Genomic DNA, 26,404 nt, shown 5'->3' on the forward strand with positions numbered 1-26,404 from the left:
AGTCAATTCTAAACATAACTGCCTCTCTCTGATTAACCTTAAAATGATCATGTTAAACTGTGAGCATGCTTTAAGTACTATGTTTTTGAAGAGCAAATGTAATTTGAATTCTGTCTTGATAGACTTTAGTAGTCTCTCCCTGCATGGAGTCTGGAGAATGGATCAGTTCTGCTCTGCTTGCCCGGTCCTCTTGCACCTGGATTTTCCTCACATCAGCTTTTCTTGCCACCTCCCGCCCTGCCAGATCTTAAGCAGCTTCTTCCTCGCCCTGTCCTCTGCCTAATCTGCAGCGCGGGCATAACCCAAAGGCTCAGCTTACGCACTTTGCCAGGAAGGCACCCTGTCAGCAGCCCTCTGGGGTCACCCTGTACCCTTTCAGACCCGGCTTAGCAGTGCCCGCTACCAGACAGGAACCTCACAGCTCTGGAACACATTCCCTGAGAAGCAGGGAGCACATTTATTCCTCATACTTCTGTGGCTGGAACTTCCAAGGTTACAGCATCAGCAGATCAGGCCTCTGGTTGAGAACCTGATTTCTGATCTGTAGGTGGCTGTATTTCTCTATGTCCTCACATAATAAAAGAGGCAGGAGACCTGCCTCCGGCCTCTTTTCTATGGGTTCTACTCCATTTGTCAGGTTTCTTACCTCCTAACACCATAGCCTTGCAATTTAGAGTTCCACATTTGAATTTGGGGGGATACACACTGACACCATAGCAGTCAATCTTCCTGAGCCTCATCAGCTCCTTAAATCCAGCATGCCAGGAGCCATTCTCCTACCTCTACTTCTGACCCACTCTGTTCTCACTGTCATGTGTCGTCATGTACATAGGCATATTTTGTGTTTCAAAACACATAACACATAACAACCTTTAGTTAAATGTGCCATGATAAGGACAGCCAGAAGCCAGATAACTTGGGTAGCAGAATCCAAATATTAATGAGTTCCTTCCACAGACAGGTACTGAGTTGGCTTAGCTCTGGGCTCTCAGTGAGGGCAAAAGAAACCCTGGGCATCCCTCTCTCACAGATGTGCTCATTGATTGTCTTCAGCACCAAGTGGGTAAGCGCCCAGAGGAATCTAGACAGAGCTCTGGCCTGGGTCAGGGAGACTCTACTACTGATCAGAGTCGGTGGAGCAAGGCCTTCCAGGCAAAGAGAAACAAGGCACAGAGAAAGAGGCGGCATAATGTAGGCCAGACATATTGAACTTATCGTTAGAGAATGTTAAAATTCCAGTCCAGTACTTAACTATACAGAGCTTCTTCTTCTAACAAAGGTGAAAAAATACCTGCTGCAGAGTACTGTGTGAGAGTTAAAAATAAAACCCATACCAGCTCCCATTGTCACCAAGCAGTATGGCCTCCCCACAACTCACTGGTGGCTTCAGCCCTGGTCCTCATGAGTGTGCCATGCACTTTGGGGGGTGCTGGGGACTGTGGAAGCATTTCACTGGGGAATGAACATGGTGATATTTAGACTTAACAAGGTCACTGTGATGGCATTGAGAAGATAGAGTAGAGCAGGGCCAGAAAACTATGCGTATTCCTCCCAATGCAGTAACCATCACTCTCCCCAGCTATGCTACAAAAGGAAGCTGACATTTTTATCAGTAGCTGTCAAGGTAAAGAAATGCTACTAGATCAAGAAACAATCGCATCCATTCTTTTGGCAAGAGACCACAGTGACATGATTTGAGGCAAGTAAAGAATTTGAGAGTCCTAAGTTCATCCTCAAACCTGCTCAAATTATAGATTTACAATCAAATTTAATTCCTAAAACAGTTTAGGTTATTCTCAAATCATCTTACTTTTTAAATTAGAAGTTCTTAGTTTGTGGTGTCTCAATGGATGGGCTTTAGGCAATCTATGAACTCCCTATCAAAGGCAAAGTTATAAACATACTTTTACTTCTCTAGTGAAATGGGGTCCCCTTCCTTAAATCCAAGAACCGCTATCTAGATAGACAGAAATAGTCTTGCATTGAAAGGATTTTTCTTGCTTGAGGCAGTCTCATTATGTAACCCAAGTTGGTCTTGGACTTGAGATCCTTCTGCCTGAGCCTCCTGAGTGCTAGGATTACAGGAAGGCTCCGTGACAACGACACTGAATGAACTGTTAATGGGCACTATCTTACCTATTTTGTCTGAACTCCGAGCTCTTACACCCAGGGTGTTTGTCTGTATGTGTAATAGGCATTTCAAACCTCCATCCCAGGCTGAGCTCCAGTGCTTCTCCCGGAAGGCCTGCCCCTTCCTGCCGTGCCAACTGCATTCATCAAGCTGTTCAAGCTAGGCTCCTCAGAGTCCTCTTTATCTCATTCTCTGCAGCCAGTCCCACAGGACCATCATCTCTATCTTCAGAATATCTCTGGAGTCCCACATCTCCCTCACCAGCTGCTACCACCACCTAGTCTACTTCTCCATCACTCCTTTCCCAATAGATTAAATGGCCTCTCCCCTGCCTCCTTATTTCTTTTTTTTTTTCAAATTTTTATTATCAAACTGATGTACAGAGAGGTTACAGTTTCATACGTTAGGCATTGGATACATTTCTTGTACTATTTGTTATCTTGTCCCTCATACCCTCCCTTCCCTTTCCCTTCCCCCCCACCCGGAGGTGTTCAATTCACTTACACCAAACAGTTTTGCAAGTATTGCTTTTGTAGTTGTTTGTCTTTTTTTACCCTGTGTCTCTCAATTTTGGTATTACCTTTCAATTTCCTACTTCCAATACCAGTATACACGATTTCCAATATACTCAGATAAGATTACAGAGATAGTGTAGGTACAACCACAGGAAGGTGATACAAGAACATCATCAATAATAAAAGCTACAGATACACATGGGACGTTGAAAGTAGTTACAACTGTGATATAACAATTGTTTCCATAACATGGAGTTCTGCCTCCTTATTTCTGCTTTCTCCCACTCCAGTCTGCCACAAATGCAGTGGCTACTTGCAACCCTTCAGGATCTTCCTGTCTACCTCCAAGTCAAACTCCTTTGCTGACCTGTGGCACTTCTTGTGGCCTGGTATGACTTGAGCCGTGATGTGTTTCTGTCCTCATGGCCCTCTCGGTGCCCTCTCCACACTGGCCTCTGTGGCTTTCTTGAGGTCTTAATGCCTGCGTTATTCACTGCACAGAAGGAAAGCTCTTCTGCAGATATGTGTGGTCTTTGTCCCCTCCTGCTGTGGATCTTTGCTGAGCTGGGCTTTCTTGGTTTATATGTTTAAGACTGCAGCACCTTGACAACTCCAGAACATTTCGCCTTGCACACCCCTTGCACTTGCTACTGATAAACGTCCACTGTTTTCTTGTTGCCTCCCCTCACTCTAATAGAAACCTGTGAATGTGGGGAATTTTTGTTTTTCTTTCTCAGCTACGTCTAGAGCATGTATCGTGAGCTCAGCCTAAGGCAGGAACTCTGTATATTGCCTGGGTGAATCTCATTTGAGAACTACTTGCGTCTTTGCTATTATTATCCTGCGCATCCTGCTCACTGTAACTTTCCATGTACTGTTTCTGTCATTACACTGAATTATTTGGCTGGATACTATTTCTAGTTCATTTTTTTTCAATACTAGGGATTGAATTCAGGACTTGAGACTTGTTACATAGGCAATCTATCACTTGAGCCATATCCCCAGCCCTATTTTCCACTGACTGTTTTTAGGAAAGGGTCCTGCTTTGTGCTGAGTCGTGATCTGCCTGCTTGTAGGCTTCTTCTTATCCCCTGGATCACAAGCACGTTAGCACATGGAGATGACATCTCACGGACCTTTTGTCTGAGGTTAGCCTGTAACTGTGATCCTTCCAATGTCATTCTCCCACCTAAGTTGGAATGAGAGACGCATGCTACTGCACCTAGCTATGGGTTGAGAAGAGATTGCCCCAACTTTTCTGCCCAGGCTGTTCTTCAGCCGTGACCCTGTTATTCTTAATCTCTCAAGTAGTTGGGATTACAGTCATGAGACACTGGCACCTGGTAGCTGTACTTTACTTTTTACTTGAAATACTAATTGATTCACTGATAATTATAGACCTTTATGGCTTATTATTTGAGTATTCTGTTCCCAACAGCACATTGTCAACCAAAAATTTATCACTGACCACTTTTAACAGGTTCTTCAAATTCTGTATCATTCTCTCTGAATTATTAAAGTGACTCCTTTAAATTCACTAGAATAATTTTATAATTTTGGAAAGTGCTGTGTTAGTCAGACATTGAGATTTCTATGCATTCCATGCTTTTCAGAGTGGAAATATACCTTGACATACTGGTAGACCTATTTTAGTTAGAAATGCTTTATGCTTTGTTACATGGTTATGGTCTAAACTGGGAATATAAGAGACACTTGCATTAAGCATTCTTAAGGCATAACACATCTTGGCCTAACATACAAAAACTCCTTTTATTTGCCTTAACTCTGGAAAAACAGAAGTGTACAAGAACTCTGGGGTCTTTTTAATGCCACTTCATGTGGTAAGACTTTTTTGTTTTTGCCAGTCCTGGGGCTTGAGTTCTGGTTTGGGCACTGTCCCTAAGCTCCTTTTGCTCAAGGCTAGCACTCTACCACTTGAGCCACGGTGCCACTTCTGACTTTTCCTGTGATTAATTGTAGATAAGAGTCTCACAGGCTTTCCTGCCTGGGCTGATTTTGAGCTGCGATCCTCAGATCTCAGCCTCTTGAGTAGTAGGATTACAGGTGTGAGTCACCAGTGCCCGGCAGTAAGACTCTTTTTAAGAATACTAAGTTTTGATGTTGCTGTGTTTACTTTCCCTGTTTCAGACTTTACAAGATGAACTTGAAAACCGCTCTAGTCAGGTGCGATGTGCAGAGAGAAAACTACAGCACAAAGAACTGGAGTCCCAGGAACAGGTAGGCTCCTCTCCTCTTTGCTTGTTTACTTCTCTAGGTCTGGGAGTTGATGCATTCCAGTGTCAACTAGTATCCTTTCCCTGAAAGTAACAGAATACCCCTCTATAGTTGCCATAAAGAACAAAGGGACATATTACTGCATAGAACAAAATGGCTGGAGATAGCACAGAGTCTGGCTCTAAGTGTTTGGCTTTCTTGTGGCTCTATCTCCGGGCTCTCTTCAATCTAAAAGCCATTCTAAGATGGCTTTAGCAGTGCCATGCATCCTGCCCAGGACAGCAAATCCAGAGCAGAAGGGGAGGGGGTGCAAGTTTCTGAGTTCTGAACAATAGGTTAGTTTTTCTATCCCTAACCTTTCATATCTCATTTTTCATATCTTGGCCAAAGGAGGTTACATATTCAGTCACTTACACAGGAAAGGAAACTGATGGTGCCAAAACTAGCCTATACCAATCAGGAGTCATCTCCTGGTGACAGACAAGAAAGGAAAAAAAAAGGATAAAGAAGAGAGATGAGGGCTGGGGATATAGCCTAGTGGCAAGAGTGCCTGCCTCGGATACACGAGGCCCTAGGTTCGATTCCCCAGAACCACATATACAGAAAACGGCCAGAAGCAGCGCTGTGGCTCAAGTGGCAGAGTGCTAGCCTTGAGCGGGAAGAAGCCAGGGACAGTGCTCAGGCCCTGAGTCCAAGGCCCATTACTGGCAAAAAAAAAAAAAGAAAAAGAGAGATGAATATTAGGTAGGCTGCCAACAAGTGTCTGCTGTGTCAGTGCTTTAAGATTAATGGATAGTATTTTACTTAAAAGCATAAGTCATGTTTTTACCTAAATTTTCTTCTCTTTTCATTGCTAATAAAGTAAATGTAACATAGACCAGATTAATATGGCTATGGCAATAGCTAATGGTCTATATTGTTTTAGAATGCTAATACTGACAATTTTTTAATTTTAGTATATATAAAATATTTTTAATTTTAATGTCAAACGTTGTAATATGTGAAAAAAAACCAGAATATTGACAGAATGCCTGAGTCTAAAAGAAACCTTTCACAAAGGTCACGTTGTCCTCAGCCACTGTGTTTAGCATTGCTCGCCTCCTCAGTGCCCCTGAGCCTGTACATATAAAACCCACCCTAGGGGTTGCCAGACATCTCTACCTTAGCTGTCTCAAAAAACTTGGTACAGGAATAATAGACTAGGCCATTTTTCCTTGGAGGGAAAGGTAAACACTGAAAAGTATGGCCAATAGAGAAGCTTTTGTTTCATCTCTGGAGAGGTTTACAAATAGAGTCTCATGATAAGGAATTACACAAAGTGGCCAAAGTAAGTACTTGATAGCTGATGGGTCTTAATAATTGCTGAATTGTACAGTTTACAAATAATTTCTCTCAATACTGTCCATATATATACACACCTATATATGTGCATATTAGATGTCTATGTTATACATTAATAATAAAGTAACAAAATAGAAAGACTAGAATGAAAAAACTAATAACTACACTTTGTCAAACATCTATAAAGCAGCAGATAATTGTACAAGAAACATTACAGATAAAGAGAACCTCAGTGTAAACAACAACCAAAAAAAGGGAAACATTACACGTTGTTGGTTTTTGTCAGTTGTGGGAGTTGAACTCAGGGCCTGAGCCACAGGTCCACTTCCAAGTTCTAGTGGTTAATTGGAGATAAGAGTCTCATAGACTTTCCTGCCTGGGCTGGCTTCAAACCATGATCCTCAGATCTCAGCTAGGATCACAGGTGTGAGCCACAGTGCCTGGCTTATTTAGTCTCTACAATAATGACAAACTCAGTAATTTTATTCCCACTTTATAGATTAAAACTGAGATTGATTGCATAGCACATCCAGGACCACAGAGCTAATAAGTAGTAGAGGGGCATCAGACCCAAGCTTAGTTGAAGTCTAAACCTTTGCTCCAAGCATGACAGTTTTGAAGTTGCATTTCCAGTCAAAAACATACAAGAAAAAAACTAGTTTGGTGATATGGAATGTAAGCTTACTAAGGATGGCAGGAAAATAATCATACTATTCCAAGTGCCTTGTAGATTAGCAGATTCCATTGATCTTCATAGACCGAGACAAAGTAAGGAACAACAGATTTGGCCACAGATGCCAACACCTACTTAGATAGGCATGCGATGCGGTGTTGTCTCTGAAGGTCAGCTGAGTGCCAGTCCTCTATCTAGGAAGCTTGTACCTAAAAGGAGAAAAAAGACGCTTCTTAGAAGCTGGAAAATGTTCTCTCTGAAAGACTGGGGCCTCTCCAGTTTGTGGTCAAATATGACTGAAGGTAAAACTTTGTTGACATCACATTAATTCGTGGCAAAACTTCACACAGAAAATTCCCTAATATATTGAGAGTTGGGAAATTAAGAAATCCCAAATGAACAATAGGGAAGGATTCAGGAACTACTTTCAGTCTTTTTTTATTGACTTCTTTTTGATCATCAAAGTTACTTTCATCTTTGTAGTGACAATAGGGTTTTTAGAATATTTCTTACACTAATTCCTGATATCTCCTATTAGGCTATAGTTTACCAAAGAAATGTCAGGAAATACCCATAATCTTTGCAACACTGAAATGTTGGGTTCTTTCCATGAGGTCCTGGAGAGTAGCTATTTAAAAAAAATTAAAAGTTAGTTGTTTCAACAAAACTGAGCAGCAAGTAATTGGCACTTAATACATAATATTCAGCATTTTTCACTTAGTTTAATCTCTTATCTAAATTTGACCCACATCCCCTTTCAATTTGTGACACTAGGAGAAATAGTCAAAAATAACTAGAGTATTATCATGAACATTTTTTATGGTCTACTTTCTTAAGTTATCTAAATGTTGACATAGTTATATTATGACCTTCTCTTTGTCATCTGTCAACAAAACTTGAGTTACAGTAGCTCACCCCACATTAGCCAATCAAACAACCAAAATGTGGGCAAAACAGTGACTTAGAAGTTTCTTCCCTTTCTTTTCAACCAAATATTATTCTGATACTGGTTGCATAAAGAATCAAAATGGAAACTGGCAGGATTACAAAGGACAATTTCCTAGGCTGCTTTTTTTTTTTAACTTGCTTGTTTAAAAAAAAAAAGGTTTAAACTGCTTCTGGTTTTCATTTAAGAAAAATTCCTGTGTTTTGATTCTACAAAAACAAAAAATGAATGAGGCATTTTAAAAAGTTATGTTTTTAATTAAAAACAAAAGGCTGCTTCTCATCAGGTCTTGATGGGTGGTATCCTTGCTGCCCACCACTTGCCTTGGTGCCATCAGCAGCTCTGACTCCTCCACTGGCCGATTAGCAGACCCTCCAGAGAGAATGCACCCATCACTGGGCACGAAGGAAGCACTGATGCTAGTGCAGATTCAAGAGAAGTCGACTCAGAAAATACAGTTTGCTAAGATAGTCCTAAAAACACACAATCTTTCCTTTACTCCATAAGTAACAATCATAACCACCACCAAACATACCCAGAGTTCATCTATTTTAATTCTAGATAAGATAGGAGCAAGAACCCCACAGTTTCAGCAAACGATAGAGGATCAGAGCTGTGATCAGACTTCTTCAGTGTGCAAGGAAACAGCCATCTGGAAAGGATGTGATTTCCCTGACACACAGCACAGTCAGTGGCAGGCCCCATGAGGGCTGCGTGCACAGCTCCCTCCCAGGATGCCATTTCTCCATATGCTAAAGATCACGTGAGGTGTTATACATGTCCTGTCACTCAGGGTCAGGTAGAGACTAGGCAGGGAAAACTGACATTCACTTTTGTCACTAAACAGGTTAGATTCTAACCCCATATAATGTGGGTATTAACATACAAATATGTATATTTCATACATGCAGAAGTCCCTCAAACTAGTGATGTACAAGTTTAGCTATGAATGGCTCTCATATTGATTTGCCATACCTAGTGGTCAAAAACAATGTCTTCATAAAATATTTTTTAAGTCTCATGGTCTCAATACATTGTTGATTTTTTTACTTTTTCACATTTGAGTATTTTTATCACTTTAATTTCTCAGAATATTAATTTAAATTAATTAGTGGAGGAGGGGGGAAATCAATAATTCAGAGACCTCGTAATAAATTACAGTATTATACAGTTCACCAGTGAATCAGTCTTCTTTTACTCAATATTTGCTCCATTGTCACTATTGATCATGTATGTTGGTCAAGTTCCTTAACCTCTCTGGATGTCAGGTACAATAAATACCAGAAGAGTGTTAGTAACATCACCTTCCCATGGGGCTTATGGGAACATCAACATGGAATTATGTGTATAAAAATACTTGAAACACTCTGCAATACACAGCTTCAGTGTGTGTGATTAGGTACTCATGGTAGAGGAGGGTCTCTGAGCTGCACATGATCCAAGAGGAAAGACTCTCCAGCCAGGGAACAGAATGAGGGAAAACCTGGTCAGATGTGTTCAGGCAACAGTGACTAATACCTTAGCCAGAGGGTAGTATCAGTGGAAAGGAAGACAGGACCAGAAAATTAATTTTATTCATTTTGTCCATAAAAGAAACGGAAATTGCTTTGTTGTTGAGTATCTGCTGTTTACTAAGCACTGTGGTATGTAAGGGCAGTTGGTGGCCAGTCTTGGATTCAATGCAGAGTTCAGTCATTCTTCAGAAAGTTGTCAGCAGTAGAGATTTCACTCTTTACTGGGCACTGTTAACATGGTTGTGGTTATACTTACAGAGATTAATCAGCAACAAATAAGATGAACAAAAGCTGAAAAGAGACTCAGTGAGAGGTCATTGCACTAAAATTTATATCACAGAGAAATATGGAAGACTTTGAAGCGATCGATGTTAGCAAAAGGCGTAAAAAGAGGGGTAGACGTGAAGACTAACAAGGAAAAATCACAGGGACACAAACATGAAAAAGGACAAAAGAAAAGAACATGTCAAAGTAATGCTAAGTTTTTAACTAATGAACTGGTGTCTGGTGAACATGATACTATTCTTTCCTGCATGCGGCATCTGAGATGCTTTGGAGTGGTATCGTTGAAAATCTGAGTTTAGGAAAGAAAAAAAAAACCCTGCATAAAGAGCCCTGGAAATGGGAATGGCTGAGCAGGGTCTTATGGAGGGAACCCTAGTGTGTAGGTGATGATGACAAGGAAGAGAGGCCAGGAGCAGAGCAATGGGTGGGGCCAGTTCAAGGGATCAGAAAAGTAGGGGTGGGTACAAAGTAGACTTAAAAGGAATGGATAGGAAGGATAGAACAGAGCCAGAAGAATTTGATGCCATGGACCCCAAAAAGAGAGAATTTCTTCATGGCACTGGTTGTTCACCCCTGTAATCCTAGCTCCTCAGGAGGCTGAGATCTAAGGATCACATGATTTGAAGGTAGCCTGGGCAGGGCAGGTATGTCTGGTAATTAACCAGCACAAAGCCAGAAATGGAGCTGTGGCTCAAGTGGTAGAGCACTAGCTTCCAAAATAAGTCAAACATGAAGCCCGAAGCTTAAGCTCTAGGACCAACACACCTATGAGTGCGTGTGCACACACACACAGACACACACACACACACACGAAAGATAATGTCCCACCAGGCTGTTCTCCTCAGGGTAAGGACTATCATTTTCAAGCATCCACCAGCACTTGTACTATAAAGCTTTTGCTGTCATAACCCCGTCTTCCTCAAAGCCCTGCCCATCCCTGTCCCTGGGCTATCTATCCCTGCCCATGTATCATTTTCTGTGGCTCTCTACTGAAGGGTTTCCCATCAAACTTCACAGTAGATGGTGTGCTGTGAACAGGAACTGTGTCATGCTTATACTTGTGTCTTATCATTTAGTCTAGTGCCTGACCCATTGTATGCTCAGTGAATTAATGGGATTAAAAAAAAAAAAGAGAGGAGGAAGAAGGGAGAGGGAGGAAGGAAGAAGAGGAGAGAGGGAATGACATTATGGCGTTGGGAGGGAGGGAAGATTAACAGCAACAGTCACATGTTTCAGAGAAATGGAGGATGAGGAGTTCCAAAAGCCACTGAAGTTGGTTAATGATTACAGAACTTTGGTAAGGCCTCCTAAACATATTCTCATTTTTTTTCTAGACACATTCTTGTCTAAACTTCTGTGGAAATAAATACTACAGATATTCTCTCAAACATTTTCATATGAGGTGACATATTTCATCTGCCTCTTCCTGGCTCTGCTGTGGCCCCCAGCTACTCCCACACATTAATTATATCACCTAAAGGATTTATAGACGGAATGGACGCAAGATGCCAGCACCCTCCACATGCAGCCTGCTTTTCTGCTTGCCTCTAAAATAGGACAGGTTTCCTTCCAAGTCTCTCTTGTAAGATATCCTCAGAAGGTAAGGGTAGAAAGGCTGCCCCCCCCCCCAAACAAAAAGTACTCTGCTTTCTCTGGAGTTAAGCCGAACATTCTTTGCATCTTTGTAGGTTCCTGAGTTTTAAGAAGGAAGTTTGGACCCTACTCTAAGTAGCTTTCAGATAGCAGTAGACATCTTGAGGAGTGCCATCTATAGCTACTACTTCTAGTATTTGTTTTCCCAGGATGTTTGCTTGCCTCCCACTATGCCCAGTGATCTGTCAACACATTCCTGGATGTTAGAATCAATCTTAGAGCTTTCATTGGCTGGCACTGCTCATTTTTAAACCACCTTGATATCATCCAGGGTAACCACTAAACCCAGAGAGTCACAGGCAGCCTAAAAGAAGATGGTGCTGTAGAGACAGAAAATCAATTAAGCAATAGTCGTGACAAATGTTAAAGGGAAGAATTGGTCTTATACAGATTTCCAAGCCTTTAATTTCCATTTTCCATAATGGGTTTTAAAACTTCACAGTCTTGGTTGCTTGTGGGCTAACTCATCTGCAGTAAAATCTATTTAAAAGTACTCACAATTCAAAACTATGTTTTATCCCAGAGCACATTATATGAACAGGAATAATAATTGCAAAAGAAATATAATTCAAAGACTTTTATTGACTTTTCATGTCTAATGGTTATTATTCTGGCTTGTTTCAAGCCATTTTAATAACCACAGTTTATTTACAAAATTCAGACCAATTCTTTTGTTCCCATGCCAACAAAACACATTTGTTCCAGGACAGCTGGTATGATGCATTATACTAAGACTTGAGTTGTTATGACGGATAGAGCCACTTTTAATTTTGGCCACATCTTATTTTCAATGAGAGTTTGACTACTTGCCTCTGCTTTCTGAAACAAACACTCGAGCTACAATGTCAGGGACAATATATTTTTATTACAGTACATATCTCATCATGTTCCTGATAAATCAGTTCTTCTGGTAGACTTTGGTGGCAAAGCGAGTCGAGCACTTGTCCCCAGACTCTTCACTAACAATGATCACACCGTTTTTTTAAGGAAAACTAAAAGCACTCTTCTGGGGTGAATGTGCTCTGTCTTTCATCCTGGCTTTCTTGCCATTCCCTTTGTTTTTAACTTCACGGAGCTCCCAGTGCAGGGGAGGAGGGAGGAGGGAGGGGGCGGGACCCCTGGTGTGCCTGCTGTTTTTAATCCTGTGCTTTGCTGACATATCAGATCCAAGTGGCCACAGAGCACCCACTGCAGCACTGCAGCTGTTTTTCCAGAAAGCATTTTCTGCATTGTTGAAGTGGCTCTCCAGCATGCAGTGAGCAGCGGGGAGGGGGGGGGGGGCGGGGATGATGAAGACCTGGGCAGAGCCCTAGGCCTCTGACCCAGGGCCAGAGGGTTCAAAGCCAGGCTGTGCCTGTCTAGGGATGGGGCTCATTTTATACCCCTGCACTGAAGTTATGTGACAGTAAGCTTTACTTCTTTGGGTTTAATTGTCATTTTAAAGATAGTTTTTGCTTTAAAGTTAGTCTTTTTAAAAATTATTTTAATCCTCAAATTGCTCCAAGCCAGTAAATTATGGAAGCTCTTAAAAACAGACACCTTAAAACCAACTTCTGTTCTATAACACTTTTTAAGTTGATTAGCAAGATGCATCATTCAGCATTAACCTAGGTAGTTGCCTAAAGTCCCCCAGGAAGATTAGAAAAGAATATGCCCTCCATGGCAGCCTACCAAGACTTACTTTTCTGACAGCTACTGGGCACTGAATTGCTAAGATTGAGTGAACAGCTGGAAAGAGGAAGTGAAAAGAGAGATCAAACAGAGATGGTAAATAGGTAGGTGAGTCAGCAAGGTGACAGAAATATTTGATGATGACTTACTATCCTTATCATGTCTAGAAAAGAACATCAAGCTAAGAAACCATTTGTTTGCAGTTCCTCATTGATTATATAGTCCAACCAGCTAAGATCTTTTCCTAGTGAAAAAGATCCATTTGGGGGTCCAAGCAATTGAAATGATTATTGGCAAGCACATGACAGAGCATAAGTATTTTATGAACCCAGACATTAATCAGTTAAACTAGATATAAGGAAAAAGAGATCTGTTTTTAAATATATAAAACAATTTGGAAGTTAAAGGGAACATGTGGATTGATTTTCCATGTAGACAACAAGTTAGGTTTCATAGTTCTAATAGGAAAGGGGATAATTATAAAAGTTTGAGTGTGAAGGATAACTTAATGAAAAAATAGAAATGAGAGATTATAACATACTTTGCACTGCTCACATTTTTTAAGAGGAGAGCTTTTTTTTTTTTTGGCCAGTCCTGGGCCTTGGACTCAGGGCCTGAGCACTGTCCCTGGCTTCTTCCCACTCAAGGCTAGCACTCTGCCACTTGAGCCACAGCGCCGCTTCTGGCCATTTTCTGTATATGTGGTGCTGGGGAATCGAACCTAGGGCCTCGTGTATCCAAGGCAGGCACTCTTGCCACTAGGCTATATCCCCAGCCCCAAGAGGAGAGCTTTTTTCAGCCAGGATCCCAAGGCTTACTCAATTCTCTGCTTATAGAGAGAAAACTTGGTTATCCTCTAGGAGGTTTTACTATTAGGATAAAGGAAAATAGTTTAACACATTTACACTCAGGACTATTCCAAAGGGATGAGAAGACGTGGCGGGGGGGGGGGGGGGGCAGAGGATATTGTTTAGGTCTTGATTATTAAGAAAGAAGAAATCTGTAATTGGTTGACGTTGGCACTGACAAGCTTCTTCGTAGGGCCCTTCTCACCAGAAAAAGGAGCCAGATGTCAGGAGTGGGTACTTGTTCTCGTTCTTGTAGAAGCAATAGGAAGGATCATGCCCAGTGGGATCCAAGCAGAAATTTAATTTTCAGATTTCTTTGTGGGATGGGGGAGTGAGGAATCTCGTGGCTTGAACTCAAGGCCTTGTGCTCTCAGCTCTCTTGTTCACAATTGACACTTTAACCACTTGAGCCATGCCTCTAGACCTGCTTCTTGTTGATTGATTAGAGATGGAGTCTTAGGTGCTTTTTTTCTGCCTGAACTGGTTTCAAATGATAATGCTCCAGGTCTCCATTTCCTGAGTAGCTAAGGTTCCGGGAGTGAGCCACCAATACCTTGCTACCTTCAGATTTTATTCAAATAAATACCCCTGCAGAAAGGATTGGGGGAGGGGGATCAGAAAACTAGGCTGAATAATCCCAAGTGTTAACATTCATCCCATAAGATTTTGAGGTTCTGTGTGATTTGATGAGCAGAGGAAGGTAAATGAGATGGAAAGTTGGAGTGTGCCAAGTAACTGAAGGACAGCCTAGAGTGAACTCTGAAAACATGTGGCCCTTTCAGTATTCGATAGCACCTTCTATGTGTCTTGGATGCACATTGATGAACAACAAAAAAATTCCTTGTCCTTGTGAAGGTTACATTTTAGTAATAGGTTCCTGGCCTTCTATTCATCTTAAACTAGAATGCTTGGGTTTCATTGGAACATTTTTCTTTTTAGGGTTTCTGATAGTTAGCATTTGTTGTGTGTTCACATCATCTTCAATGTAATTACTTAACACATTTTTCATTTCCACTAAGATAAGATCTCTTGAAGGCAGAGAATATAGTAATACATATATATATATATATATATATCCAGACATATACTGGGTGTATGTTTATAATAAACACATTTGCCTCATAGTCAACTTTCACCCTATAGAAGAACAGTGTATCTCCAGTGGGCACAAGAAGAGTGTATCACCTAGACAGACACAGAGAGCCTGGGCATACTCGTGTGCGTGTGATATAGAAACATCCCTCCTTCTGACTTTCCCTTTCAAAGTGACTTCTTGGCCCCCTGTTGCACAGTCACATTTCTTCCTCCATTTCCCCTTTGGAGCTCTGACACTGTAGAGTCAGGGGTCTCTTCTTTGTAGTGCCACTCGCAGGCTGACATTCAGATCCCTACTCACTGACTCCAGTTTTCCCTACTGCTACTTGCTCTTAGTATTTCCCTTTTAGCAGCTTGCCTGCTGTGTGTTTTACCCACCCCTCCTTAGCCAAACAACCCAGAAGATGTCTGAGAAAGCATTGCCTTTTAGAAATAGTCATAGATCTTTCTTTTTTTATATATAGATCTGTTACTTCTTAATCTTTATAACAGTAGGCTATTTCTCTGGAGGAGAGGACTTGAGTTGCTCTCCCTGACATTTATATTGAGTTGAATCTCAGGCTCCCCTTGCTGCCTCCATAGCACACTGGCTGGTCCCACATGGAGTAGGACCCTTCTGCTCCACCAGTGAGCACATGCGGGCTACCTTCCATGAGCGTTTGAACCCTGAGTTGATTGACAATCTGATGTCTGATTCTAAATTTATATATGCTTAGTTGCCACTAAACTTTTAAATGACTGGAATACATGAGTAAAAAAGCCAAGCAAAAGCAGAACACATTGAGGTCAAACCCCAGTGAGGAGGGAGAGGAGGGGAAGGGGGAGGGGGAGAGGGAGGGAAAGGAAATAATGACCCAAATATTGTTCCAAGTAGAAAATCTCCTTAGAATGTCAATTATGGTTTTGAATTACACTTTTACAAAATAAATATTTATACACAGAAAGTAACAACACCCAATAGTGAGTTGAAATACAGCCTGTTAGGAACTCCTACCTATGATATCTATGCAACAATTAAAGTACATTTTGAAAGCAACAGAAAGTGTTAACTTTAGACTTTCTTTTTTTTTTTTTTTTTTTTTTTTTTGCCAGTCCTGGGCCTTGGACTCAGGGCCTGAGCACTGTCCCTGGCTTCTTCCCGCTCAAGGCTAGCACTCTGCCACTTGAGCCACAGCGCCGCTTCTGGCCGTTTTCTGTATATGTGGTGCTGGGGAATCGAACCTAGGGCCTCGTGTATCCGAGGCAGGCACTCTTGCCACTAGGCTATATCCCCAGCCCTACTTTAGACTTTCTTAAGCATCAGTAACCTCATAGAATATGTGCCTCACTGAAGGGAGAAGCTAGTAATTAACAATAGGAGAAGGCACTTATTTATTCAACAAACATTTATTGAGCACCTGCTTTGTGCTGGGCACCAATAGCCCTTAAGAAACATGGAAAAGATTTTTTTTCCTAAAGAAACTCATAGCCTGGTAGAAGAGACTCTCAACAACTCCTCCCCCAACATGTTTCCCCTGCCTCTTCCAAAAACTGAAAAGTTACGGGGATGGAATATCAGGCATCAGGGATCAGAACCAGGGACTTTCTAGTGTGAAATGATAACACATAAGAAATTTTGCCCAAAAGGGAGTTTGCTGGGAGAAAGATGAGAATGTTGGGTCGTGGAGCGGGCTGGAGAAGAAGGCAGGATTCTGCAAGCATGACAAAGAAAAGAGGACCAAGAAAAGTCCTGTGTGGGTTTTTGCAGTGCTGGCTTGGCAGTCAGAGATTGCCTGTGGAAACCTGTCTTTGGACAAAACGGTAGCAGGTTTGTTTTTTGTTTTTTAACCAGTATTGTTGAGCTGAGAGAACAAAAACTTCCCACATTTTATCGGAAATGGAGGGAAAAGGAGATTATTTCACCCCAGGAAAGAAGGGAACGTTTAGCTAACTTGATGTTGTCAGAGAGCACCCTCATCCCTTGTTAGGTAGAGTAATCCCAGGAACATTGCTTCCTAAAAGCCGTCCATAGTCAGGTGTCTTAGCATGTTCTCTGCCTTCCCTGTCCTTGTGGTTGTGAATTGTACAGCCTTTTAGTGTTAAACTACAAACAGAGGATTTTCCAGGTGGGGGATTTGAGTTATGAAAAGAAAAATGCTGAGGTACAAGTCACTGGGGTAATAAGGTCTCTTAGATGTGGGTAGAAAGTTCCTGACTTAGCACCGAAAGCTTAACATGTATATTAAACAGCTCAGCATACCTGGAGAACCCTGGGGGTTAGTCATGAGCAAGGCACAAATGTTTCTAGTGTATGAATTGTTTACAAGTTAAAAACAATCTTTTTTTAAATTGGCCCTTTCATCAACTTTGCTAAAATAGGGGGAGTCCCTCTAAGAATAGCATGCTATTCCTCCATGTACAAACATTATATAGAGAGAGATCTTAATCCTGTTTCCATTTTTATCTTGGTAAATGTGAGAAATTTAAAATATGTTTGCACCTAAAATTAATGACGACCGTAAAAGAATGTTGCTGCTAATATATAGCTTCTCTGAGACTCCTCTCAACTGGCATTTGTATGTTGGTATGTATTTGTGAGAGCAAGAATGTTTTAAAAACTCATATCCTTAATATAGTAAATGTTAGAAGAAGCAAAATATATATATGAAACTTTTTTCTAATATTTATGGAAGGCTCACAATTTACAACCATCTTTTAACAGATACTAGCCTAGAAAATATCATCTTATTCCCCTATCATACTGCCCTAAATTGTGACTCTATAATTCATCAGGTTTCTATCTTTGCTGGACATTTTTCCCAAGCTTGTTCAACCATTAGCCTTCTGGACTTCTGGATTTAAGTACTGTCAGATCAGATTTAAATCATGTGTTAAGGCTTGGTGGGTCCATCATTGTACTCAGTTTAAGAAGCATTATAGAGGTCATGACATTGCTACAAAGAAGGTGGCACTAATCCCTCCCTTTGTAAAAGGGAGCACCATGGTGTACTTTACACCCCAGGAACCAGCCCCACCAGCACCACACCGAAGGGCCAGCAGCGTGCTTATTCCCCCTGACTCCCTGTGTCTTTCCAGGAATGGGTTCTACAAAACCAGATGTACTGTTCAAGTACTCCTCAGACTTAACATTAAATTTCCCTATGCCAGATTCCAGTTTAAATACTATCCTAAAGGATCCAAAGAGAAGGAATTAGCCATCGTGTATCATTCATATAAAATCTGGACTAAAGGGGAAAAATACAAAGAAGCCAGAGTATCGTGGGGTCTGCCTCGCCAAAGCATCTTCCTTTAAAAAGAATGTTGACTGAGTTACGAAAGCTCAAAAGTGAAGTACTCTTCAACCTTAATTGTAAATTGAGCTTATTAGTGCTTTCTAGTAAAAAACAACAACAAAAAAAAGCCAACCAAAAGCTAAATTGTAATTTCTTTCGTAAAGCAGCTTGTTTTTGTTTTTAGGAGATTAGAATAGCTCTGTCCTTTCAACACTCCTTTACTTTATTGATCTGTATCTTGTTCCTTTTCATTATTCTGATGGCTTGCCTCGTTTAAGACACAACAAATAACTAAACCCCTTGTCTTTGTGTAAGGTATTTTCTGTGTTGTTCCCTAGGTATTGCCAAAAGCTTTACCAACCACAGAGGATATTGGGCCCTAAATTATACTAGGGTCAGCCATTAGCAGATCCCTAGCAATAATGGCTTGGCAAATATGCAAGTATCCATAAGACTGACATGACCCCACACTATATTAAATAGATGTCAGAAAAATTTTCAATGGAGAAATTCAATGGCAATGGAGAAGTTCTGCTGAGCATGATTTTGTAATTGGCTGTATCAAAATACTGTGTGTGTTATTGTTTACTTTCTGCAACAGCAAATTTTGATAAGCCTCTGGATGAAGCACCAGGTGGCTTTTTGGGGTTGTCCCAAAAGACCCAATAAATATAAGATTATAGCACGTGAAGTCTAGGTTGAGTCACAAGAGAACTTTCGGGAAACTAGGGAGGCATGGAATGAGCAGAGTTACAATACAAATGAGCAGTTGACTAGGCAAAGCATTGGAAGATGTGGAAGTTGCTTTCAGGATCTGGGCACATGTCATAGACAGCAATTGCGCCAGCCAATAGGGTGTGACAGCATTCAACTGGGTTGTGGCCCTCATTACCTCCTGGGTGCAAAGTGTAGGCCCTTTGGAAATTACTGTTGAAACTCAAATTGGTTTAAACAATAAGCACTTTCAGGTTCATGTATCTGAGAGTTAGTACTGGCCTACAATCTAATCTCCAGTTGTCCTCTCGATTCCTTAGCTTTGTTTCCTCCTGTAAGTTGCCCCTCACTGTTGCCACATAACTCTGTCAGCTCCTGGTCCTATGTTTCCAGGTTTGAGTCAACAGAAAAGAGAAAGATCTACAGAAGTTGTAAGATCATCATTTGCTTACACTGAACTCCAAATCTACTGGGGACTTGGAGCAGTAGGCAGGAGAGACCTGAAGTTCATTCACAGTACCTAGATTAATGAAGCCAGATGGCACGCCGGTTCTAAGGCAGCTAGACACTGGGTCTGCAATGATAAGGACAGCCTGTGGTCTCCAGTGGCAGGACTGAGACTACTGTGGACCTTTCATTTTTACCAAAATCATCTTAGCATGAAAACAATCCCAGTAAAACAGCACAGCAGGTCTGTGTACCACAGAAATAGAAAATATGGAAATCAAAATGGGGCTGTGGGCTGAAAGGACATCATTTAAAAAATTGTACATTTAATTCCACACTTCCAGTGTGGTTGTGTTTAATGATGATTAGATTGGAGGAAGGGAGGCTTTATGAGGAGATAATGCCTTTATAAGATGTGATAGAAGGCCAGGAGTTTGGCCTAGTGGTAAAGTGCTTGCCTAGCGTGCATGAAGCCCTGGATTCAATTCCTTGGTACCACTTACACAGAAAAAGCTGGAAGTGGCACTGTGACTCAAGTGGTAGAGTGCTAGCTTTGAGGGAAAAAAAAGAAACAAAGAAAGAAAAAGAGCACAAGGACAATGCCCAGGACCTGAGTTCAAGCCCCAGGACTGGCAAAAAAACAAGTGATATAAGAGAAATCTTGCTCTCCTTGCTACATAAAGAAGGCAGCTACCTGCACATTAGGAGAGCCCTCCCCCAAATCCACCAGGCTTTCACTTGATCTGGGACTTTCCAGGCTCCCAGAACTGTGAGAAATACTTTTTCATATAATTTACTTTGTCCCGGTTTATGACATTTTGTTATGGTAGCACAAGCCAGTGAAAATAGGTTGGACACAAGAAACTAAAGGCTTAAAGATGGATCAGTGGGGATACTGAGTCCTTGCCAGGGTCAGCAGGTTTGAGAGGAAGCCTCTGCTGGAAACACACAGGCTTGGACTTTATAAGCATTTCATCACCAAGATGTGTTATTTCTCCTTCCAAAATATCACTTTAGTCTGCTCATCTGGTCCGTTTCCCCACTACCATCTTTGAATCCTAATCACCTTGGATTTGGATGAAATGTCTTTCTCTCTCCTCAGTGATCTTCCTAAATAGTACTTATCATGTTATTCCCCTCCCCAGGAGACTGGCTCCCACTCACTCATCCAACTGCCAGACTTTCAAGGTTCCCTTCAGTTTGGATTAACTGGTCATATTATTCCTAAGCATCTCCTGGCATCTATACTCTGGCCTTCAGCTAAGTGGGCTCTCACATTTCCTACTCATTTGTGCCTTGTCTCTCACTGTCTCTTTCACACAGACTTTTTTTTTGCTACCCAACTTGCTACTCATCTTCAAGAGTATAACTCAAGACCCAGCTCTCCCCACAGACCTTCTACACAATGCCCAGCACAAAGAGTATTGTTCTACCAAACTTCCATTCTCTTTGCACTGGTTCCTCATAGCTGAATATATAATATTTGTATGCTAATTTTGTTTCACAATAAAGCTGAATTCCTTAAAGACAGGGTCTTGTTCTCCCTTTGTGTTTTGGACATCCTAGCTCTAATCAACCTAGGCATTCAGCATTGATCAGAGAGTGAAATAGAGGTGTCCAGTTCTGTCAGCTCCTTCCCTGACTACCCATCAATCTCTTCCTTCCCTTTGGTTTTGAATAATTTAAATGAAGGAGCAGAGGGCGCTCCAAAGCCCAGAGGTGTGGTTACAAGCCTCCAGAGACCAGCCACCAGGCCATATGTCACACCTGATCTTTGTCCACTCACAGTGGCCACCTTTGCTTCCCTCCCACACTTCTTACAGCTACCATCTGTGGCCCCCAAACTAAGGCAAGCTATACCATGTGTAGGCACAATTAAAAATCTGATCAAAGTCTTCTGAAAGTTCCCATTTCTTCAAACATGTACTTTGACTTAAGGGACATTTAAAGTACATTTAACCTACGTTCACACTACAACTCATATTTCTGGGATTACTGGACATGACAAAGATCACATAAAGCACTTTTTAGTATGGGGGCTTGGGTTGACCTATCTTGGTTTCTAAATACTTCCTAAGGTCAGAGGGAAGATTAATTTATTTCATCAAATGCAAGGAGGAAAAAAGATCTTCTTAAAGCTGGAGGAAAAGTTAACACAAGATGAAATAGTACCTTGTCCCCCTGATCTTAGGCTTTCTGCTTCCACCTTTGGTTTTAAATACATGGTGCAACATAAAGGAAAGAAATGAAATTGCCAAAGTTGCCAGTGCCAGCACTCCAGCTACACATAAAGGCCCTCGTGATAGCTCCTATCATGGTTGGAATTAAATAAGAACAAACCCGGAGTTCTTCCTGAATAAGAAAAGACATTCTTGTTTTCTCTTAAAAGTGAGCTAGTTAAACTTTTTGCCATAATATACTTTACCATATGGGTCAATAAACATGAAAAATGATCATGTTTAAGGCTTTTTTTCAGCTTTTAAATAGCAAATTTCCTCTGCCATTGAAGTAAAGTAAAAAAGCTGTTCCCATGAGGATCCCTCGGCCCTCAGCCCTAGTGATGGTGGAGAGCTTTTTTCTCTGCCTTTTTACTCTGTAGCATGAATTCTTTTCAGACATCATTAGAATATGTTTCTAGGTTTCAGTACATTTTTAATATTAAAGAAATGCCTTCAACTGAAAGAACAAAATCCGCCTGCTCTTTATTTGACCTTTGTTGGTTTGATGTGTTTTTTAAAAAAGATCTGGGCAATAGTTTTACAAAGAATGCACTGAGACATTCCTAAAAGAGCACACTAGTGAAAAATAGTAATGAAAAAAAGATTAGAACATGAACTAGAAGATGAGGCCTCTTGCTCAATCCACAGAACTATCACCCCTCCCAGTATAGTTAGAAATGCTGCCATGGTTTTGTCTAAGTCAGGAACAACACTTTTTTTTTTTTGCCAGTCCTGTGCCCATTGTCTCAGAATGAAGTATGAACTCTGGGCCTGAGTGCTGTCCCTGAGCTGCTTTTGCTCAAGGCAAGTGCTCTCTACTACTTGAGCCACAGCACTGTGTCCAGCTTTTTTGAGTAGTTTATTGGAGATATGAGAGAATATCATGGAGTTTCCTGCCTGGGCTGCCTTTGAACCATGATCCTCATATCTCAGCCTCCTTAGTAGCTAGGATTGATTACAGGCTTGAGCCACCAGCACCTGGCTTACACTTTCCTTTTTAAAAGATACTTTATTGTAACTCTTTCTAATGGAGATTGTACTTTCACGAGATTCTAATAGATCAAGACAAGTTTGTGTTTATTACATTCATCTAAAAATGTAGACTTCAACCTCTTTTGAAAGAAGTTCCATCTCACCTATAACAAGTGGTTAAAGGAGCCAGATCCACATGGCTGGGTTTGATTTGCCTCCTGCACAGCCCTTATGAGGCAAAAACACTTATACCTTGGCAAAAACAATCCAAATAATACTGTCCAACTTCAAAGAAATAATGATTTAATCTTATTTACTTCTTAAATAGCATCCATCTCCAGTTAAACAGAACTTACCTCCAGGGACCCCACATTCTAATACACAAAAGCAATATGCAAATCAATAATTATAAAATTATATGGTAATGAAGTAAAAGCAGAGGCCTTAGGATAAGGAAGACCTAGATACAGGTTGTATTTAGGCACTAAATAGCTGAGTGACTATGGATAAGACAGTAGCTTCTCCAAGCCTATTTCTTCTGATGTCAATAAGTATAAAAAGTGCCATGGTTGTGGAAGATGCAATGAAACACACACAAAGGAGTGCAATAAGATACCTCAAGAAAATTCAGCAAATGTCAACACTCTTCATCATGCAAAGAGTGACAGTGAATAAAGCACCCGCCGCTTAGTGAAGGGAGTGACTTTCTTGCCTAAAAGCCTGGGAAGGGTGTACTGGAGAGCAACCCCATGAGCAAGCAGGTAATTCTCCAGCTACTTAGGAAGAAGGAAAGACCCAGAAGAGGCACAGAATAATGCAAAGGCTCAAGTCACAAAATGGGATGAGACTTTGGGGGAAATGCCGGGCTGTTAGTGGAGCACAGAGTCCTAGAAAGCAAGGCTAGGATCATTATGAGACATGTCTTAGATGATCTGTGCAAAGGAGGCCAATGTCTCTTTGATTTATGGGTAGAAGAAGCCATTGAAGTGCTTTTTATATGGGAGTATGAGGGAGATGGGAGAACAGGATGATCAGGTCTACACTTCAAAATAAAATAACTGTGTGGAGATGAGTTGAAGAAGAAAAAGGTAGAAGCAGGACAGCTTCTCTTCCTTTAAGGAAATCGGGGCAAATTAGTCACAGTCCTTCCATTGTCTCAGAATATAGTATGAATGGCTTGGCATGACCCACAGACTCTAACTGCATCATTTCCACTCACCCACCCATGACCTCCGCCCACACCCAACCGCATGACCATCCCCAAGCATGCCCTAGTCCTATCCACATTTCACTCTTTCGCTACCAGCAGTTTCTTCTCACACTCCTCCATCTACAAAAATCCCTACTCATTTTTAGAAGACCTCCACTATCCCATTGAGAAGTGTCATGTTCCCTTCATTAGCTTTTTATATGTCAGTTATTTATTAACACAGCTACTTTTTATATCACATGCAAAAAGAATAAGCCTAAGCTGAAGTCTTTTGATAGTGGTTGGCTCCCTAATTTTGGTTCAATAAAAATTCCTTTTCTCTCCACTGTGCAATGGTAAATAACTCATGAATTTAGTCAGTGACTATTTATAATAGTGTTTTGGATTTTTTTTTCTGTTAGGTTGTGAGGTCTCAGTTCCCATCAGTAGGGCGGTAAGGGGATTCACACACAAAATCCTTGTTAGTGTTAATTGGAGCTGCCTAAGTAAATCCTGGGTGTATCAGTGGGACAATGGCCGCCTTTGTCTTCCTGTTTTGCGTTTTGTATAGGATGCCATGTCTGGAAAGACCTGCCTTCTCAAACATAAGTAGATAATTGGTACTTTGAGAGAGAGGTTTAACTCATTTATAATTGTCAAGAGTTTAAATGCGCAGAAAGGAAAGAGCAGTCGGAGCTTGCCTCTTTTGAAAAAAAAAAAATGCCTTCAAACCAAGTCAGAACTCTCTGACTAAATCAAATATTTTGAATGACATTTTAAGTTTTGCTTTTAAGTTTTGTCAAGAAAATAATTCTGTGTTCAATTCCCTTGGTGTGTGATGGAATTGCTCACCAAAGTCTCCTGTGACTAATAAACTCTTGAGGTTGCTCCATTTCCTCTATGGCAATGATGTTCAAGGCAAATGGTAAAGACTGATCTTTTGCTTGTTTCCCTTGGCCTCTCTGCAGCAGGCCTCGCTCACTTGTTTCCTTCCCCCTGTGAGACCCATGACACCCCACTCTCTGGGTTCATCTTCCTCCCTGGCCATTCCTGGACTTTCTACTTTCTACTTTTCCATGCTAAATGTGGAAGTGCCTTTGGGATGAGTGATGGCTTAAGTGAAATTTTCATTTTCTTCTTCCTCCTCCTCACTGCACTTCCGTCACTCTTCTGGCTGGTTTTTAAGTCTCCCTTCTTGGCTTTCCTCCTGAACGCAACTCCTGTGGTTTCTCAGGGATGTCTCCCTGGTGCCCCAAACTAAGTAAATGCAAACCAAAAGTCATATCTTCCCTCCCACCCATACCAGGCCCACTGCTACCCAATACCCTCCCTCTAGTCACATGGCTGCAAGTGTAAATCCTTCTTTCACTCTTCTCACTTCTACTCTGCAAGTCAGTTAATTGTCTTCTTTTATTGCATGACCATCTCATAGGTGACCCTTTACACTAGTAATTCCTCACTCTTCCTAGGTCATTCCAACAGCGGCCAACTGCTGTCCCCTCTACTGCAATGTTGTCACCATATATCCAGATGAATCCACTCCTCTCCTTCACTTCCCAGTCTTAATCCATTCTCTCCTTCCCACTTCCCAGGGCATTAGTAGTGTAAGATTAGATGTCAGGTTTCAATCTTGGTTCTAGAAGTTCCTTATTATAATATTTCTTCCTCCTCTATGAATGAGGTATGATAAAACGTATCTGCTAGATTTTATGTAAGGATTAAACAAAATCTTTACAATATATGTCAAGAACTTAATACAGTACCAGGCTTAAACCAGATGATCATAAATGGGGGTTTTCCTTTTTATACTACACTAAATCTAAACATGTTGGCATGACCTTTACTGTCCTTCATAATTTCAAGGCCCCATTTATCTATTCAACTTTGTTCACCATTTATTCGATGTTTTCTGTGCATTGCTATATGCCAAGTGATCCAACCTGACTTGAAGGCACAGTGGGTAATAATTATCAGAGGGACTCTGAATTTCCCTTCGCCTTTCTGAACACCAGCTTCATCTTTCAATCTGCTTAAGTTCTCTAATAACAAAATCAATTGTTAAAATCTCAAGGTTCTGCTGCCCCATCTCCGATGGGGATGGTCCTGCACTGAGTGAAATGGCCTTTGCATGAAGTGTAGCCCAGCCATAAAGGGCTAGTCACTCTCTTCTTGAGAAGACGATCCAGCATTATAAACAGAAGTATAAACCATCATGTCCCTCCCCCAGTTTTTATTTTCTCGAAACCCTTTTACAAACTAGAGAAGGGACTGCCTTCTAACTCATATAGACTTGGCACTCCAAGTGTCTGTGCTTTGCAGTGTGTGCAGGCTCAGATGTTGCACACTCGGCCTTTCTTGTGTCATGCCTGCCCAACTGCTGTGCCTCCTCTGCTCCTAAAGACCTGTAGCAGCCCTTGTTGGAAGGTGTGTGCGCAATGAAACCTAAGCAATGAAAAACACTAGGAATGCTATTTGAAGGGGGACATTAGAAACGAGCAGTAGGTAAAAAAAGATTTTTTTTTTTTTGGCATTTAGTTTCAGAAGAAAGAAAGGCCTGGGTCATTTGCCATCACAACTCTATAGAAAGTCTGATAGTGAGTAAAGGGGAGGCAATGTGGAAAAGGAGACAGCGGGGATGAAACAAACTCCCCGCCTTCGGGTGAATCTCCAAGATCCCTTTTGAT

At 41.3% G+C, this 26,404-nt stretch overlaps 1 protein-coding gene across 1 annotated transcript in view; it reads left to right on the top strand.

Annotated features, from left to right (window-relative positions):
- The window catches only part of Cep112 (centrosomal protein 112), a 330,810-nt gene that overhangs the window by 288,657 nt on the left and 15,749 nt on the right, over nucleotides 1-26,404 (top strand). The window contains exon 24 of the mRNA XM_048367299.1: nucleotides 4,797-4,884. Coding sequence (XP_048223256.1) covers nucleotides 4,797-4,884 — 88 coding nt within the window. The remainder of the gene's footprint in view (nucleotides 1-4,796; nucleotides 4,885-26,404) is intronic.

The sequence above is a fragment of the Perognathus longimembris genome, chromosome 17 (genome assembly GCF_023159225.1).
Source record: "Perognathus longimembris pacificus isolate PPM17 chromosome 17, ASM2315922v1, whole genome shotgun sequence".
Taxonomy (NCBI): Eukaryota; Metazoa; Chordata; class Mammalia; order Rodentia; family Heteromyidae; genus Perognathus; species Perognathus longimembris.